Source organism: Furipterus horrens, unplaced genomic scaffold, assembly GCF_987537825.1.
Source record: "Furipterus horrens unplaced genomic scaffold, mFurHor1.1.pri manual_scaffold_5, whole genome shotgun sequence".
NCBI classification, from domain to species: domain Eukaryota; kingdom Metazoa; phylum Chordata; class Mammalia; order Chiroptera; family Furipteridae; genus Furipterus; species Furipterus horrens.
This window is the reverse complement of record NW_028327175.1, coordinates 166,499,512-166,515,668: the sequence shown is the minus strand read 5'-3', so window position 1 is coordinate 166,515,668 and position 16,157 is coordinate 166,499,512. Positions and strand designations below refer to the sequence as shown.

Here is a 16,157-nt window from a genome sequence, read left to right as displayed (position 1 = left end):
TATTTCACCGGCTGTAACAGAACGGCTACCCCATGGCACTGCTTTGAATGTGTTTTATTTGTGGCTCTGGTTGGAATCGACTGTCTTGTTCTGGCCTTTCTTAATGATTTTTTCCCCCCACACAGCATCAGTAAACCTTTGATCACACCCATCTGACCTGGCAGTTGTTTTCAAAGCATCTTTTCTCTAATTCATTTTCTTTGGCCTGGACCTTTCCTTTTTTTCTTTTCCATGTGTCCCCCTGCTCTCCCGCCTTCTCCCTTATACTCCTCTTCCAACACACTGTCAGTTTGACTGACATGTCTTCACAGCTCTCAGAGAAAGTCAAAGGAGAAATATAAAAATTTTAAGATAAGAAACCTAAGATGGTGCCTTCCCTCCAGCTGTTTATTTTCCTTTATTCTGACTTTATTTGCCTTTTTTAAATACTAGGCCCTTTTTCAGAAGCTCTGGTTCTGAAGCCATAAAAGCAACCAGTTCCTAGGGGACCTTTTTTTTCAAAGCCAGATTTCAAGAAGGGTGCCAAGGATGAGGTTAGCAGCCACCAAGGCACAGCCCTGCGCTCTGACCCCCACCCCGCTGGCCCGGAGCCTTCTTGGGGAGATTTGGAGTGGACTCATCAGGAAGATGAAGGACTCAGTCATGAATGCATTTGTCAAGCCCTTCTACAATTCCCCATAACTTGGTTAATAACTCCATGAAAGGCACCCATCAGCAGCAGGTCTCAGGCCTGGAGATTGATCTTCTAAATAGAGACAGCGAAAGTGCTGCTTGGCAGAGGGGTGGATAGAGAGGTGGGGAGCTCCTGCCTCCAAATGACTCACAAATGAAACTAACATGCCATTTTCTTGGCCCCAAAATATATTTCAAAATAAGAGAGCAGCTTTTAACACAGTAATCTTGCTTGCGAGGTGTCTAGAAACTAAGGAATAAATTGTCCACCACTCAGCACTGCATTATTGTCAACGTAGCTATTTATCAGGACAAATTCACTCAGGTCAAGGAGTACCGCACTATTTTTTGTTTCCAGCAGTAGAAGAGGTGTCTTTTTCATGTTTAGAGAAGTTGGTTAAAAGCCTAGGTTTTGGGACTGCTCCCCTCAGAAACTTAGTGTTGTAGGAGACCCAGGGAGCTCATGCAACCCAGACCTCGGGTTGAAAAATCCATTCTAATGTCTCCATCTCAGAAAACTTCAAAATCATTTCAGAATCATCACTGTCAGGGATTTCTTTTTCTGTCTGGAATCCATGTGCCACCAGCTAGCTAAGGTATCTTGATTAGTAGACAAGAAAAGAAAAGCCTCGGTGCCCCAAATCAGAGGCAACAATTTAGGCATTTGATGAGCATCGTTGAATCTCCTGATGTCTCTGTTCCTCTCCAGATGTCTTCCATTAGCTCAGAGAACCTTCCGTGTTCCTGTGTGTTCCCATCACCCTTGCCTTCTGCCTTAAGCCTGATTTTTCTAGAGGTCAGACCATCTTTGGCTGTCATACCATTGCCCTCTGGCTGCATCCCCACAAATATTTACTGTATACCTACTACATGTTCTGAGATGTGTTCTGCATTACGCCAAGCAAGTAAAATGCCTTTTGAAAGCCATAGAGGATGCCGAGGTCAAACAGGTTTTTTAAACTATGTAGTATATTTCAATCTTTAACCGTTTGGAGAGTCCCAATGGATGTATGGGCCAATGACCCCTAGAAGTCCCACAAGAAGGAATACCTTTAAAGCTGTTCCACCTGCCTGTTTCCCAGTTGTATTTGACCTCATACCTATTGGGGTGATTATTTTAATCACCTCTTAACACACTCCTAATGATTGTTCTGTGAAGGAGGGTTAGAGTAACACTGGCTACTGTGCTTCTGAGACTGGGTAACTCTGAACAGCACACAGCATCTTCATTGAACCCTGGCTCATGCCCTGGAGTTCTTTCCCAATGACTCCAATCCCTAGCTCACTGAAAATCTAGAGTTGTATCTCCCTATTTGGGGCTACTTCCTTTTGAAGTCTAGTACCAACCCTTTCTCATCATCTTGAAAAGAGGTAACAGATGCTTCTCATTTTTGAGTGCCAATGCACAGGCCTTCCTTGGCTATTACAAATAATTAAAGCTGCATCCTCTGCATGTTGTCCTGGTTCACATTTTCTGAGTCACAAAGCAGGAAGACTAAACTGTGTCCCACAGCGTGCTTTTGAGTAAGTGGATGGAGGAGGGGAAGGATATAAGTTGACCCTAGTAGGATCCCTGAGGAAGGCCTTATGGGCTCCTGAGAGGGTTAGAAGGAAGCTGGGAATGTCTGTAACGCAGTGGGTCACAGAATGTTTAATGTCAGAAAGGTGATCCTGAGAGCAGCTCACATGAACGTGCTGGGTCAGGCTCATCAAGCACAATCTCATAGGAGTGTCCTGACAGCGTCACAAGAGCTGCTATTATCTCTCTCACCTTACAGAAAGAGAAACTAAGGTTTGCGGTGATGAAATGCTTTGCCCAAGGGAGTTAGTGTCAGATCCTGCATTTTGCACTTTTACCCACCAGCCTATGATTCAAGTGCCACCGAGACAGTGGGGACCCAGGTGTGATAAACTTCAGAAGAACAGAGCAAAGATTTCTAGCCATTAGAACCTTTCTCTAGGGAAAGTGTCATTTAAAAATAATTTCATGTCTAGCTTTTTATCCTACTATCATTTATTCTGCCTTATACAATAAACAAACACAAGTTAGAAAAAAGTTACTTTTGGAAAAAAAATTAAAACAATAACTCTAGGAAAGAGAATTAGCTGCTGATAGACTTAGAAAGGAATCAGAAAAAGGGAACTCCATCTATTCTTTTTCTAAAAGCACAATAATTACTCCAGAAATGACGAGTGCTCATCTTTTCCCCAACCACACAGCCACCCTTTGTTACTTGGTCTGCAAAACTGATCATTTCTGAAGCTAAGAATGGAATGGAAATTAATTTTTTATTTAACTTTTAATAAGTTAAGGGCACCTCAGTGATAGCGCCAATCAATCTGCATGTGCATGCTGGAGGAGTCCTTGAGGAATCCTCAGATGGAAATAAAACAGAGCATCAGATGTTGCATCTGCTTACAGTGAAGCATGGAAAAGACTGAGCTATTCTGAAGAGGAAAGGGAGAACGTGGGCATCCCCATGCATCGTGGGATGCAGAGCAAGTCTTTGTTAGCAAACAGCTGGTGACAGCCCAGGAGACATCCCACAGGGGGCTGCCTTTGTGTTAACCAGGGCCTGTTTGGTGTGGACCCAGATTTAGAGCTGGGGACACCAGTCACTACCCAGGCTAATCCTCAGGCATGGTGGGGGCTGTGCCTGTGGGTGAATTCCTTGCTCTGTGCCTCTGCTGTGCTCCCAGTCAGTTGCTCTTCACTCTCAATAAATTGCTTTCTTTTCCTTGTGGCTAAATCAGCATGGCTAATCGTGGCTACTCATCCTTGAAATATGTCCATCTCTCAAAGGACCTGGCTACCAAAAAGAAAAACACTTTAGGGTGTTTTTTGGGGTCATGATTCTAAAACTATACCAAAGGACTGACTAGCACTGTCTCCGAGTCCTCCCGCAGCCTGCCATGGGGCAAGCCTGCTTGAAGTTATTGCTCTCCAGGCCTTGGAAACTTGAACAATCACATAGGAGCAGTCCATTGAGTCCCACTGCCCCCTGCCCCCAGCTTCTCCCATGCTTTTCTCTCCTTTTCAGTGACTTCAGTGTTTCTAAACCACTAGCCTGCCCTTTCTCTGGCTTCGCTGCCTGTGTGTGGTATTTTGAGCTAATTTGTATTTTACGCTTTTTCTAGTGAACGATACTAATGTTCAGTTTTTGGACCAAGACGATGACGATGACCCGGACACAGAACTGTACCTCACGCAGCCATTTGCATGCGGGACAGCATTTGCCGTCAGCGTCCTGGACTCGCTCATGAGTGCGGTGAGTAGGTGCGGGTTAGGGAAATGGAGCCCCTCCAGACTCCCACAGGAGAGGTTTGGGGCTGGAGCTTCAGTTACTGTGAACCGCATGACCACACAAAGCTCACAGTGTGGAAGGGATACCAATGTGCATCGAACTATCGCGCAAATAAACATTGGATTATGAATTCTTGAAGGTCCAAAGAAGGCTATGAATAAATATAGGTGAGCACTTGATCTGGTCTCCAGATCAGAAAGAGATTCCATAGAGACATAATATACATTTTACGTCAAAGCCTGAGCAGTAAAGAGGGGAGATTTTGAGGAGAAAAGCATCCCCTGAAGAAGGAAAGCAAGTGCAAAGGCCTGTGGGGGTGGAACCTGACAGTCTCAAGGAAGCCGGAGAAAGCCTGTGTGACTGAGTCTCGGTGAGAGAGGGAAAAGGGGGGACGGAGGCAAGGTTGGACCCACAAGTCCTCAAACACTTTTGGTCTTTTTCTTTAGAGGAACGAGGAAGAATCGAAGGGTTTTGAGCTGGAAAGTGTTGTGATCAGGTTTACATTCTAAACAGACTGCCTTGGCTAGGGTGTGGAGGATGGTTCAGGCAGCAAGAAGACAGCTGGAAGTCTGAATAAGAGGCTCTCGTAGCTTAGACTAGGATAAAACTGCACAGCTGGAGGGAGGTGGGTGGGTTTGTATGGTGTTTGTCAGTAAAATTGAAAGGACTTGCGAATAGATTGCCCATGAGGCAAAGGTGAAAGAGAACAGTGTCAAAGCTGACTCCTAAGTCACTGCCAATCACTCAGACATAAGCCCTGGGAGAGGACCAGGCATGAGGGCCAAGTCTGGCCTGTTCTCTGCTGCAGGGAAGGACTAGATTGGTGGCCAAAGGATCAAAAGCATCTTTGGTTTCTTCTGTAACTTGATGTGCATTGTTTTTTCACTTTTGAGGCCAAAAACAAAGAACAATTAAAAAGTAGCTCCCAGTTTAACGGAGCCATCTTGAACTATAAAAGGCAAAGGCAGACACTAGAATGGATCGTAACCTGGGGATTATGATGTGTTCTTACTGAGTGTCTTTATTTATTATATAGAAAAGCGTCTTCATTTTGGAATTTTCAAGTTCACGACTTTTGAAAATACAGACATAGGCTGGATAAACACTGACCTTTGGTGAATCCATGAAAATGAGTTTTATTGACCACATTAAGATCACAAACATGGCTCAGAGAGTTTTATACACATACATTTCTTAAAGAGCTTCAGAAGGCTATTCTTCTGAATGTGTTAAATGATTGATATGCTAATTATGCATTACTCTCATCTATTCATTAAAGAAAAATTCCAGAAGGACTTTTATTTGAAGAAAGAAAAAACAAAATTTTTAAGGCGGAGGGGCTGCAGCACTGAGCAGAGGAGGCAGGCAACCTAGTGGGAGCAGGAGCTGGGTGGGCACCATGTCCCAGATCCCCACCATTGAGGTGGTGAAATACAAGATCCAAGTTCTGCAGCAGTGGGCGCTGATGCAGAGGAGAGGGCCAGGTGCCTCCAGCGGGAAGTGGAAGGAGAAAGATGGGCCTGGGAACAGGCTGAGACTGAGGTGGCCTCCTGGAACCGTAGGATCCAGCCAGTTAAAGAGGAGCTGGACCATGCTCGGGAGCACCTGGCCACGGCCCTGCAAAAGCTGGAGGAAGGTGAGAAAGCTGCTGATGAGAGCGAGAGAGGTATGAAGGTTGTTGAAAACCAAGCTTTAAAATATGAAGAAGAGATGGAACTCCAGGAAATCTAACTCATAGAAGCTAAGCACATTGTAGAAGAAACAGATAGGAAGTATGAAGAGGTGACTTTTAAGTTGGTGATTACTGAGAGAGATTTGGAATGCCCAGAGGAACAAGTCAAGCTGGCAGTCCTGTTGTGGAGAGATGGACGAGTAGATCAGACTGATGGACCAGACTCTGATGTGTCTGAGTGCTGCTGAAGAAAAGTACTCTCAAAAAGAAGACAAATACGAGAAAGAGAGAAACATTCTTACTGATAAACTCAAGGAGGCAGAGACCCATGCTGAGTTTGCTGATAAATTGGTAGCCAAGTTGGAAAAGACAATTGATGACTTGGAAGATAAACTGAAATGCACCAGAGCAACAGCTCTGTTCACAAAGGATGCAGGACCAGACTCTGCTTGACCTAAACGAGACGTAGAGCATCCTGACTCCGCCTGAGGCCAGGTTGCCAGAAACTGACCTTTTAAACCTAGGGGCTGATCTTTAACCAGAAGGCTGCTTTCTCCTTTTTCTCCCCACCCAACTCTCATCCCTACCCAGTGTCTTTTTCACTAAACTGTCCCTCCTTCTCCCAGAGATTCTGGTAGGCTAGAGGCTGAGCACATTTGGGAAGAAGATTTAAGAGAATGTGAGCACAATGCAAAGTGTCTTTAAAACCATGTTGTTATGTACACATTTTGTAATTACCTTTTTTGTTGTTGTAGCAACCATTTTTAAAATATTCCGAATCCACAGTTGTCAAGTAGCAGTCTAATCCCTTTCACTTTTAGAAGGTAATTTATCAGCTTAATCTGTATTGCTTGTTCCACAGAGGAGGGAAAGAGGTATGGACCTGCCTTATTGAGATCCAAACAGAGCCCAGAGGAAGACTCCATTATAGGGAATCGTTGCTTTGTGTGGAATACCAGTCAAACCAGAAAGGTGATTCCAAGAGGAATTAGTAAAAAAAAAAAAAATAAAGATGTTCAGGTGTCAGCTTTAAGGTATTTTGGGGTAATTGTTTTTTAAAAAAATCAGAAGTGACCAAACAAATTTAAATGGTGATACCTCTCTATCTGAGACCAAATCTGTGTCCCATCTCTACACCCTTCTCAGTGGTTCACAAAATGGATCAGGTGCCCCTTATGTTGAAGTGACCAGTTATTTTCTTTCAATCCTATGAATGGGTTAACAATGAGCTCAAGGAAAAAAAAAGTATCTGCCAACAAATGAAAATAAACACACAATGACCCAAAACCCATAGGACACAGTGAACACAGTACTGACAGGGAAGTTCATAGCAATACATGCATACCAAAAGAAAATAGAAATATCTCAAATAAACAACCTAACCCAACATCTAAAAGAACTGGAAGAACAATAACAAACAATGCCCAGAGTGAGTAGAAGGAAGGAAATAATCAAGATCAGGGCAGAATTAAATAACATAGAGACTAAAAGAACAATTCAAAGGATCAATAAATCCAGGACATGGTTCTTTGAAAAGATAAACAAATTGACTAACTTTTAACCAGACTTATCATGGAAAAAAGAGGACCCAAATCAATAAAATCAGAAGTGAAAGAGAAGTTACAACCGATATCACAGAAATATAAAAAATTGTAAGAAATTACTACAAACAACTACATGCCAAGATATTGGAAAACATGGGCAAAATGGACAAATTTCTAGAAACATACAATCTGACAAAACTAAATCAAGATGAAGCAGAAAGCCTGAATAGACCACTAACAACTAGTGAAATTGAAGCAGTAATTTTTAAAAAGCCCTAGACCAGATGGCTTCACAGGTGAATTTGACCAAATATTTAAGGAAGAACTAACTCCTATCTTTCTCAAACTATTTCAAAAAATTCATGAGGGAAGACTCTCAAACTCTTTTTATGAGGCCAGTATCATCCTAATCCCTAAACCAGGTAAAGACACAACAAAGAAAGAAAACTACAGGCCAATATCTCTGATAAACATAGATGCTAAAATCCTCAACAAAATACTGGCAATCTGGATTCGGAAATACATTGCTAGCCCTGGCTGCTGTGGCTCAGTGGATTGAGCGTCGGCCTGCAAGCCAAGTGTCGCAGGTTTGATTCCCAGTCAGGGCACATGACTAGGTTGCATCTCAGGTCCCCAGTTGGGGGCGCGAGTGAGAGGCAACCACACAGTGATGTTTCTCTCCCTCTCTTTCTCCTTTCTCCTCTCTCTAAAAATAAATAAACAAATAAATAAATAAATATTTTTTTTAAAAGAAATACATTGCTAAGATCATACACCATGATTAAGTGGGATGCAAGGATGGTACAATATTCACAAGTCAATAAACGTAATCTACCACATAAACAAAATATAAGACAAAAATCACATGACCATATCAATAGATTCTGAAAAATCATTTGACAAAATCTAGCACCCATTTATGATAAAAACAGCAAAATTGGGAATAAAAGGAGCATACCTCAACATAATAAAAACCCATATATGAGAAACCTACAGCCAACACCATACTTATTGGGCAAAACCTAAAACCTTTCTACCTAAGATCAATAACAAAACAAGGGGTGTCTGCTTTCACCACTCTTATTCAACACAGTACTGGAGTTCTAGCCACAGTCATCAGACAAGAAAAAGAAATAAAAGGCATCCAAATTGGAAAGAAAGAAGTAAAACTGTCATTTTCCAAATATGACAAGATAGTGTACATAGAAAACCCTATAGTCTCCACCAAAAAACTACTTGACCTAATAAGTAAATCTGGCAAAATAGCAGAATACAAAGTCAATATTCAGAAATTGATGGTAGTTTTATGCACCAACAATGAAATATCAGAAAGAGAAACTAGGAAAAGAAATCCCATTTATTACAGCAACAAGAAAAATAAAGTACCTAGGAATAAATTTCACCAAGGAGGTAAAAGATCTATTTTCAGAAAACTATAGGACACTAAAGAAAGAAATTAAGGCAGATACAAATAAATGGAAGCATATTCCGTGTTCATGGATTGGAAGAATTAACATCATTAAAATGTCAATACTGACCAAAGCAATCTATAGATTCAATGCAATCCCTATTAAAATAGCAATGGTATATTTTACAGATCTAGAACAAATATTTCAAAAATTTATATGAAACCAAAAAAGACCCTGAATAGCCTCAGCAATCTTGAGAAAAAAGAACAAAGTGCGAGGGATCACAAAATCTGATATCAAACTATACTATAAGGTCACTGTAATCAGAAGAGTCTGGTACTTGCATAAGAGCAGACACATAGATCAGTGGAACAGAATAGAGAACTCAGAAATAAAGCCATACCTCTATTGGTCAGTTAATATTTGACAAAGGACATACGAGCATACAATGGAGTAAAGATAGCCTCTTCAACAAATGGTGTTGGGAGAATTGGAATGGTACATGCAAAAAAAATAAATAAATAAATAATGAAACTAAACCACCAACTTACCCCAGGCACCAGAATAAACTCAAAATGGGTAAAAGACTTACATATAGGTCATGATACCATAGAACTCCTAGAGGAAAACGTAGGCAGTAAAATTTCACATATCCCACAAAGCAATAATTTCACTGATACATCCTCTAGGGCAAGGGAAATAAAGGAAAGAATAAACAAATGGGACTACATCAAACTAAAAAGCTCCTGCATGGCCAAAGAAAACGCCATCAAAATGAAAAGGGAACCAACTGTATGGGAAAGCATATTTGCCAATCGTATATCAGACAAGGGTTTAATCTCTAAAACATATGAAGAACTCATGCAACTCACCACCAGGAAGACAAACCATCCAATTAAAAAATGGGCAAAGGATCTGAATATACACTTCTCCAAGGAGGACATACAGAGAGCACATATGCCTATGAAAGAATGCTCAACATCCCTAGCCATCAGAGAGATGCAAATTAAAACCACAGTGAGATACCACCTCACACCAGTCAGAATGGCCATCATTAACAAATCAGCAAACAACTGCTGGCGAGAATATGGAGAAACGGGAACCCTAGTGTACTGCTGGTGAGAATGCAGACTGGTGCAGCCACTATGGAAAACAGTATGGAATCTCCTCAAATAACTAAAAATGGTACTACCTTTTGACCCAGTGATTCCACTGCTAGGAATATACCCCAAGAATCCCGAATCTCCAGTTCAAAAGAACTTAAGCACCCCGATGTGCATAGTGGCGGCATTTACAATAGCCAAGTGCTGGAAACAGTCTAAGTGCCCGTAAGTAAGTGACTGAATCAAAAAACTGTGGTACATTTACACAGTAAAATACTATGCAACAGAAAGAAAGAAGGAACTCCTACCTTTTGCGACAATGTGGATGGAACTGGAGAGTATTATGCTTAGTGAAATAATCCAGTCAGTGAAAGACAAATATCATATGATCTGACCAATAAGAGGAATCTAATGAACAAAATAAACTAACAATCTAAATAGAACCACAGGCATGGAAACATGGAACAGACTGAAAGTCACCAGAGGGTAAGGGGTAGGGGGATAATGGTGGAAAGAAGGGGAAGTGACTAGACAAAGAACATGTATGAATGACCCATGGGTATGGACAACAGTGTAGGTATTGACTGGGAGCAGGAAGTGGGATGGCCGGAGGAGGACAAAGGGGGAAAATTTGGGACAACTGTAATAGAGTAACAATAAAAAAATGATTTAAACACAAAAAACTAAAGCTTTTTAAGACTAAATTAAGTTATTTCATATTCCTGAATGTGGTCCAACTGCAAGTATATCTTAGTTAAAAATCAGAATTATGGATTTAAAATTAATTAGGAAACAACATTCATCTGAATTAAGGCTGACTGGGCTCTATGCCATACCATTTCTTCCCAAGCCAATAAGGAAAGGCAGTGGTCCCTGAGGAAGGGCTCTTTTGCTTTCCCAGGTCTTTTGGTCTTCCTGATGGCCTGGGGATGCTGAGCCTAATCTTTCTACCTGCTAGTGATTCAGTTTGGGTGAACTCCTTAAGCAGGCTGAAAGGAATGATGGAAGCTAGAGGATATGCTTGTTACACTGCCATATTCTCTGAAATGGTCCTCATAGTCTCCAAATTCAGTTTCCAACAGATTTCTGTAATTTATCTCTTTAAAAATTTCATTTTACTTCTGATCCTAATCAGAGAGATCACAGATGACTGTTGTCACTAAGATCATTAATCTTTTTATAATACATATTTTTCAGAATTACAAATATGTTATTAAATTTTTAAATTCAAATTTATAAAACTATTCATGTTGACACGTATCAGACATTCAGTACATTCCAGGCAGGACCAGCTACATAATTTTTAAGGAGATTTTTTTCATAGATTATGAAGAATTTCAAAATGGTAGCAACAGAGCATTAAACTGAATGAGGGACCCTTCTGAGCATGGGCTCTGGGTGACTGCACAGGACACACACCCATAAAGTCAGCCCTGATTCCAAGGGACAAAACCAGTTTTGAGCACCAGAGAACACCAGCTCTCTACAGCCAAGGGGATACATAGTGGCCATGGGGTGAGAGTTGGGGACGCACATCTGGATTTGAATTGTACAGCTATCTGTCTACTGTAGCACTAGGGAGTTGGTTCTTGAAAATTCAGATGAGAAATCAGTGAATTGGTTTGACTTTTTTTAAAGCCATTTCCTTTGAAATACAACTTAAGTGTTTGGGAGAGGATAGCCAAGGCATGTGTGGATACAAGCCTGTGTGCAGCATTTCTTCTGAATTCCAGCCTGGGAAAAGAGGTGTCAGGAATCTAGTAACTGTCATTGTAGTTATCAGCCACAGTGTCATTTATTGAGGGCCCAGAACTGTGCAAGGCACTTCCACTATAGTGTCTGATCTTTTGAGCAATAATGTGAATAATCTTAGTCCAGTGTTGAAGCAAGACATTTAACTGATCCACTGATAGTAACTTTTCAAATCTTTAATCGAAATGCCTATCCTATTATTCCAGGCCTTGTTATTATTGCCTAGAATGAGCAAGTTTCACAGTGAGGTCTTGAGCTGGGTCTGGTTCAACAGATCCAATTGGATCTACACTTTCTGATAAAATCTTACCTGTGATTTCTTTGCATTCCCCAACCCTGAATGTATTTAATAAGAAAAGGAAATAGTCAAGGATCAAAGCAGTAATTAGGAGGAACTAAAAGAGTGGGAAGAAATATAAATTGAATAAGACACCCCCAAGCAGCAGGAGCCAGCAGTAAGCTTCCATCTCAGGCTTCCGCTTCCAAACAACGTCACGGCATCCACACACACACACCTCTTTAGACATTGATGATCTCCTTTTTCTAGCACTTCTCCCAGAACTGCCATTTAATCATGTGTCTAAACATTCCCTGAACATTGTCCTTTATAACTCAACTCCTGCTGCTTACTGCTTCACCTGTTAAAAGAATAATGTTTTGATTCATCACAGGCAATCCTGGAACTGATAGGGATGTTACTGACATGGCCTCATGGCTTTCTCCTGCAAATCAACAGCAGAAACACATGACAAGGAGGAATAATTACGCTTATGGGTATATGCCTCTAAGAAGATCACCACTAAACAATGTCTTTTGCAGAATACCAGCTTGCTGCACACACACACACACACACACACACACACACACACACACACACACAAAGATGAAAGGAAGTCTCTCTGTAGTTAGAGCAGAAACAGGCACTAGAGTACTCAGATTTCTTTTCCACACAACTATCACTTCCCCCTACCCTCACCCTCAATTTAATTTCCACTGGGACCCTCACTAGAAAGAACAATCATGGACTCAAGAGCCAAATTGCTTGGATGCAGATCCTAGCATCATCATCTACTGTCTTTGTTACCTTAACCTCTCTGTGCCTCTGTTTTCTTATCTTTTAAACTGGATGATGATAGCACCTGCATCCTAGGATCGTTGAGATGACTAAATGAGTTAAGGTTGTAAAGTGATTAGTGCAGAACCTAGCACATGACAAGCTCTATATGTACTTATTGTTATTAATCAGTACATTTGTTGGGCTCTTACTAAATGCTGGGCACTATTTTCCATGCTGGGGATTTAACAGTGAAGAAGAAAGATAAAGACCCTGCCTTCATGTTATTTGAACTTTGATTCTAGTGGATGGTAGCTATGTAAGTAACAATAACTATGTAAGTAAATGAATATTTTCAGGTAGGGATAGCTTATCTGAAGGACACAAAACAGCTTGAATGGGTATGGAGACCTGTTGTAGCCAAAGTGACCAGAATCAAACTGTCTCAGGCAGTAACTTTGAAACTGACATCAAAAAGTCAGAAGAGGTGAGGGTGACTAGCTTTCCTAGGCAAAAGAAAGAACAAGGGCTGAGAAGCCGTGCTGAGCCAGGTTTTGTTTGTCTGAGGAAATAGGTGAAGCCCATTGTGGCGGGAATGTGGTAGATACGGGAGAGGGATATACAAGAGACAGATAGGAAAGGCCATCAGCCACACCGTGCCATGTATTCTGCATTCAGAGACTACTTCTGGTCAAGTTTAAGTCTGGGCTTAGACACTTCAGTCTTGATTTGAGGGTACACCTTCTTTCGGATACTACCAGCATCCTTATGATGCCACTGGAGAGTCTTATTGTCCTTGCATTAGGGGCCGAACCCCTGAACTGTGTTATGGAGATGACCACGTTCTTTGTTAGCCCAAGCTAACCCTGTGCCATGTGAAGTAATATCCTTAAACACATGACTCCTCCATCCCAAGCACAGAGCTGGCATCAGCATCAGCGTGGCAAATGGTACTATGTTCTGACAGACTCAGAATATGCCACTGCTGTCACATCAAGCCAGGCAGGGCCAGGGTTGGGAAAAAAAATCAAATAGTTCTCATCCCTCATGAAAGAAAAATATTAAAAGTAAAAATCTACACCATGAAAACTAGGAAATATAAAAAATAGCAGCTATGACATGGAAAATGACAATTTTAGAGCAATTATAAACGAAAGGCAAAGTGCCATTAAAGTTAAGGCAATGTTATTAAAAGATGTGTTAATTTTCAGTTAAATTTTCTATAAAAGACCAATTAGTTTAAAAGGCTTGACAGCATTAACTGTGAAACATAAGCTCTGGTAATTATACTTTAAAAAAATAAAAAGGAAGATGGTCTAGAGTGTTGGAGACAACCGTGCAGAGGGGCGTCGGCAGAGCGGGCTAGATGGCGCTGCGGACTCAGATTTCCTGTTGCAATTAATTGGTCCTTCCCCCTCCATTTCTCGGTTTCCTCAATGCCTGCTGCTCTGTCTGCTTCAAGACCTGAGAATCATCAAAATTCAGAGGCCAAGGGGGTCCCACATGTGATGTGGGCCAGCTCTCTGGAATTAGAGATGAGAACACAGAGGCACAGGAGAAGGGAATTTTGTAAATTGGTTGCATTGCTAGTCGGTTGTTCTTTTTATAAACTACCATTTATTGAGTATTCATTGTGTATCAGAGGTTACACAAAATATCTCATTTAGCTCTATCCTGTAAGATGGGTTTGGTGTTTTTTGGGGGGGTCTGTTTTTTTTTTTAATATTCCTGTTACATGGATGAGGAATATGAGGTACAGAAAAAAGAAAAAGAAGGTTGGGCGACTTTTCCATTGTTACAGCTAGTGAATGGCAAAGCAGGGATTTAAAACCATACTAGCTGAACTCTGAAGTCTATACATCCCTGACCAGGTGTGAAACCCTGACCTGGCTGGTGGGAAGAGGAACTCCCATACCTCTTAGACTACTCAGGTCTCCTGATTCCAGGCACAGAGCAGGACCCTAACTCCGTTTTCATAAGCTCCTGAATGTCCATTTGACAGAGAAAGTGCCATAGCAAAGGGCTCTGCCCAAAGCATCCCTGGAGACTAGTCCTGCCAGGGTTGGAGGTTCCGTGCAAGATCCCTTACAAGGCTTCTGGAACAGGTGTGACCATGGCCACAGGAAGGCCCAGAGAAGCTACCAGTACAAAAGCCTGGGAGGCAAAGGATCACACATACATATTACAGTCCTCCCTTTAGGATTTTATATTTCAATTCTAGCATTTCTGTTAACCCAGAAAAGAGTCTTGAAAAGTTGTTTTAGCTGGCACACTGTCCGCATGAATAGTCTTTGACAATTGGCATTTGAAGTCCCCAGCATTAGATTTGCTGCATGATTGTGAAATGGCCACTTCCTGTGGTGAAAGCCCTGGATTTAGTGCTAATTACAGACCACTGTAATGCTGTATGAGTGACAACATAAAAAAATTGTGACCTTCAATCGGACCAACTGGACATCGTTTTTCAGAGAAATCACTGTCTTTCCACCAAGTTATTTAGATCACAAAGAGCAGACCCATGTGCAATGCTCAAAGTACATCTCTGCAGATGTTTTGAGGCATCAAAACAGGAGTTAAAGCACTCTGCTGACAGAAAGGCATCATTATTCCCTGCTATAGCAGATAGTGCTGCCCACAGTGCTGTACCTTGATGCCCCCCTGGAGACACGAAGGAGGGAGATCTGGGATAGACACATTGCCAGCTCAGAGGGCAGAGAATTGTGTCCAGAGTTGTTCAGACACCTATAAAACCCTGCAACCCACCCTAAAATTATCCTCATTGAAGATGATTTTGAAAGTGACACATTCTTTGAATAGCCCACATTTCAGGCCAAACCAAGACCCAGGGATTAGTCGTCGTCGTCGGCAGCCGTCCGTCTCGAGAGACGATGGTGTAGCTTCTTAAGAGTCTATCTGCACAGCCGAGAATGGCTGTGCAGTCCGACTCGGGAGTGACACGGCATCTGTCTCCTCCCGTGTTGAATCGACATCTTGTGATGACGCTGGAGTGTCCTCTCCAGTGAAGCTGAAGCTACAGAGCCTGGGCAGGGTGATATGGAGGGTCTGCTGTTGCCCATGCAGCAGACCCCCCCTCTCTTCGCAGCTGAAGGGTCCAAGGGAAAGATGGAGTCAATACAGCTTGGCTTCAGGTGCGCCGCAGGAGTTGCCGGTGTTGACTACAACGTCAAACCGCCTGAGGGACTCCGGCTCCGGATTTTCTGTCGGGGTTTACTCCCTTAGCCTTTCCCCTGAAGAGGTATGCCGCAAGGCAGCGGAGGTTTTTTGGAATCAGAGTTTTCCTTCTCTGATGTGCCCTGACTGGAAGATCGAACCAGCGACACTTAGCTCGCAGGCCGACGCTCAATCCACTGAGCCAAACCAGCCAGGGTACCTTCTGGGTAGTCCCTCAGGAAAGCAGGTCCAGTTTGATGCAAATGAAAACAATAAAAATGTGGGACCCACTTATGAGTAAATAATTTCTCCAAACAATAACATCCTGTGGCAGATGGACAAGATGATGGCTAAGAGGCAGAAGGATTCAAGTGTTGGCCTTGTTACTAATTTATTCTTAGTAAAAGTGAAGTGGGGTGGAGAGTAGAGGCTGAGTATGTAACAACTAAGATTTCTTAAGCACTGTTAGGTTCTG

General features: G+C 42.0%; 1 protein-coding gene and 1 pseudogene across 14 annotated transcripts in view; both read left to right on the top strand.

Annotated features, from left to right (window-relative positions):
* Nucleotides 1-16,157, top strand: part of KCNMA1 (potassium calcium-activated channel subfamily M alpha 1) — a 725,195-nt gene that overhangs the window by 678,606 nt on the left and 30,432 nt on the right. For all 14 annotated transcript variants that reach the window (XM_090278265.1, XM_090278262.1, XM_090278261.1 and 11 more), the window contains one exon: nt 3,811-3,941. In XM_090278265.1, coding sequence (XP_090134391.1) covers nt 3,811-3,941 — 131 coding nt within the window. The remainder of the gene's footprint in view (nt 1-3,810; nt 3,942-16,157) is intronic.
* Nucleotides 5,377-6,118, top strand: LOC150010332 (tropomyosin-like; annotated as a pseudogene).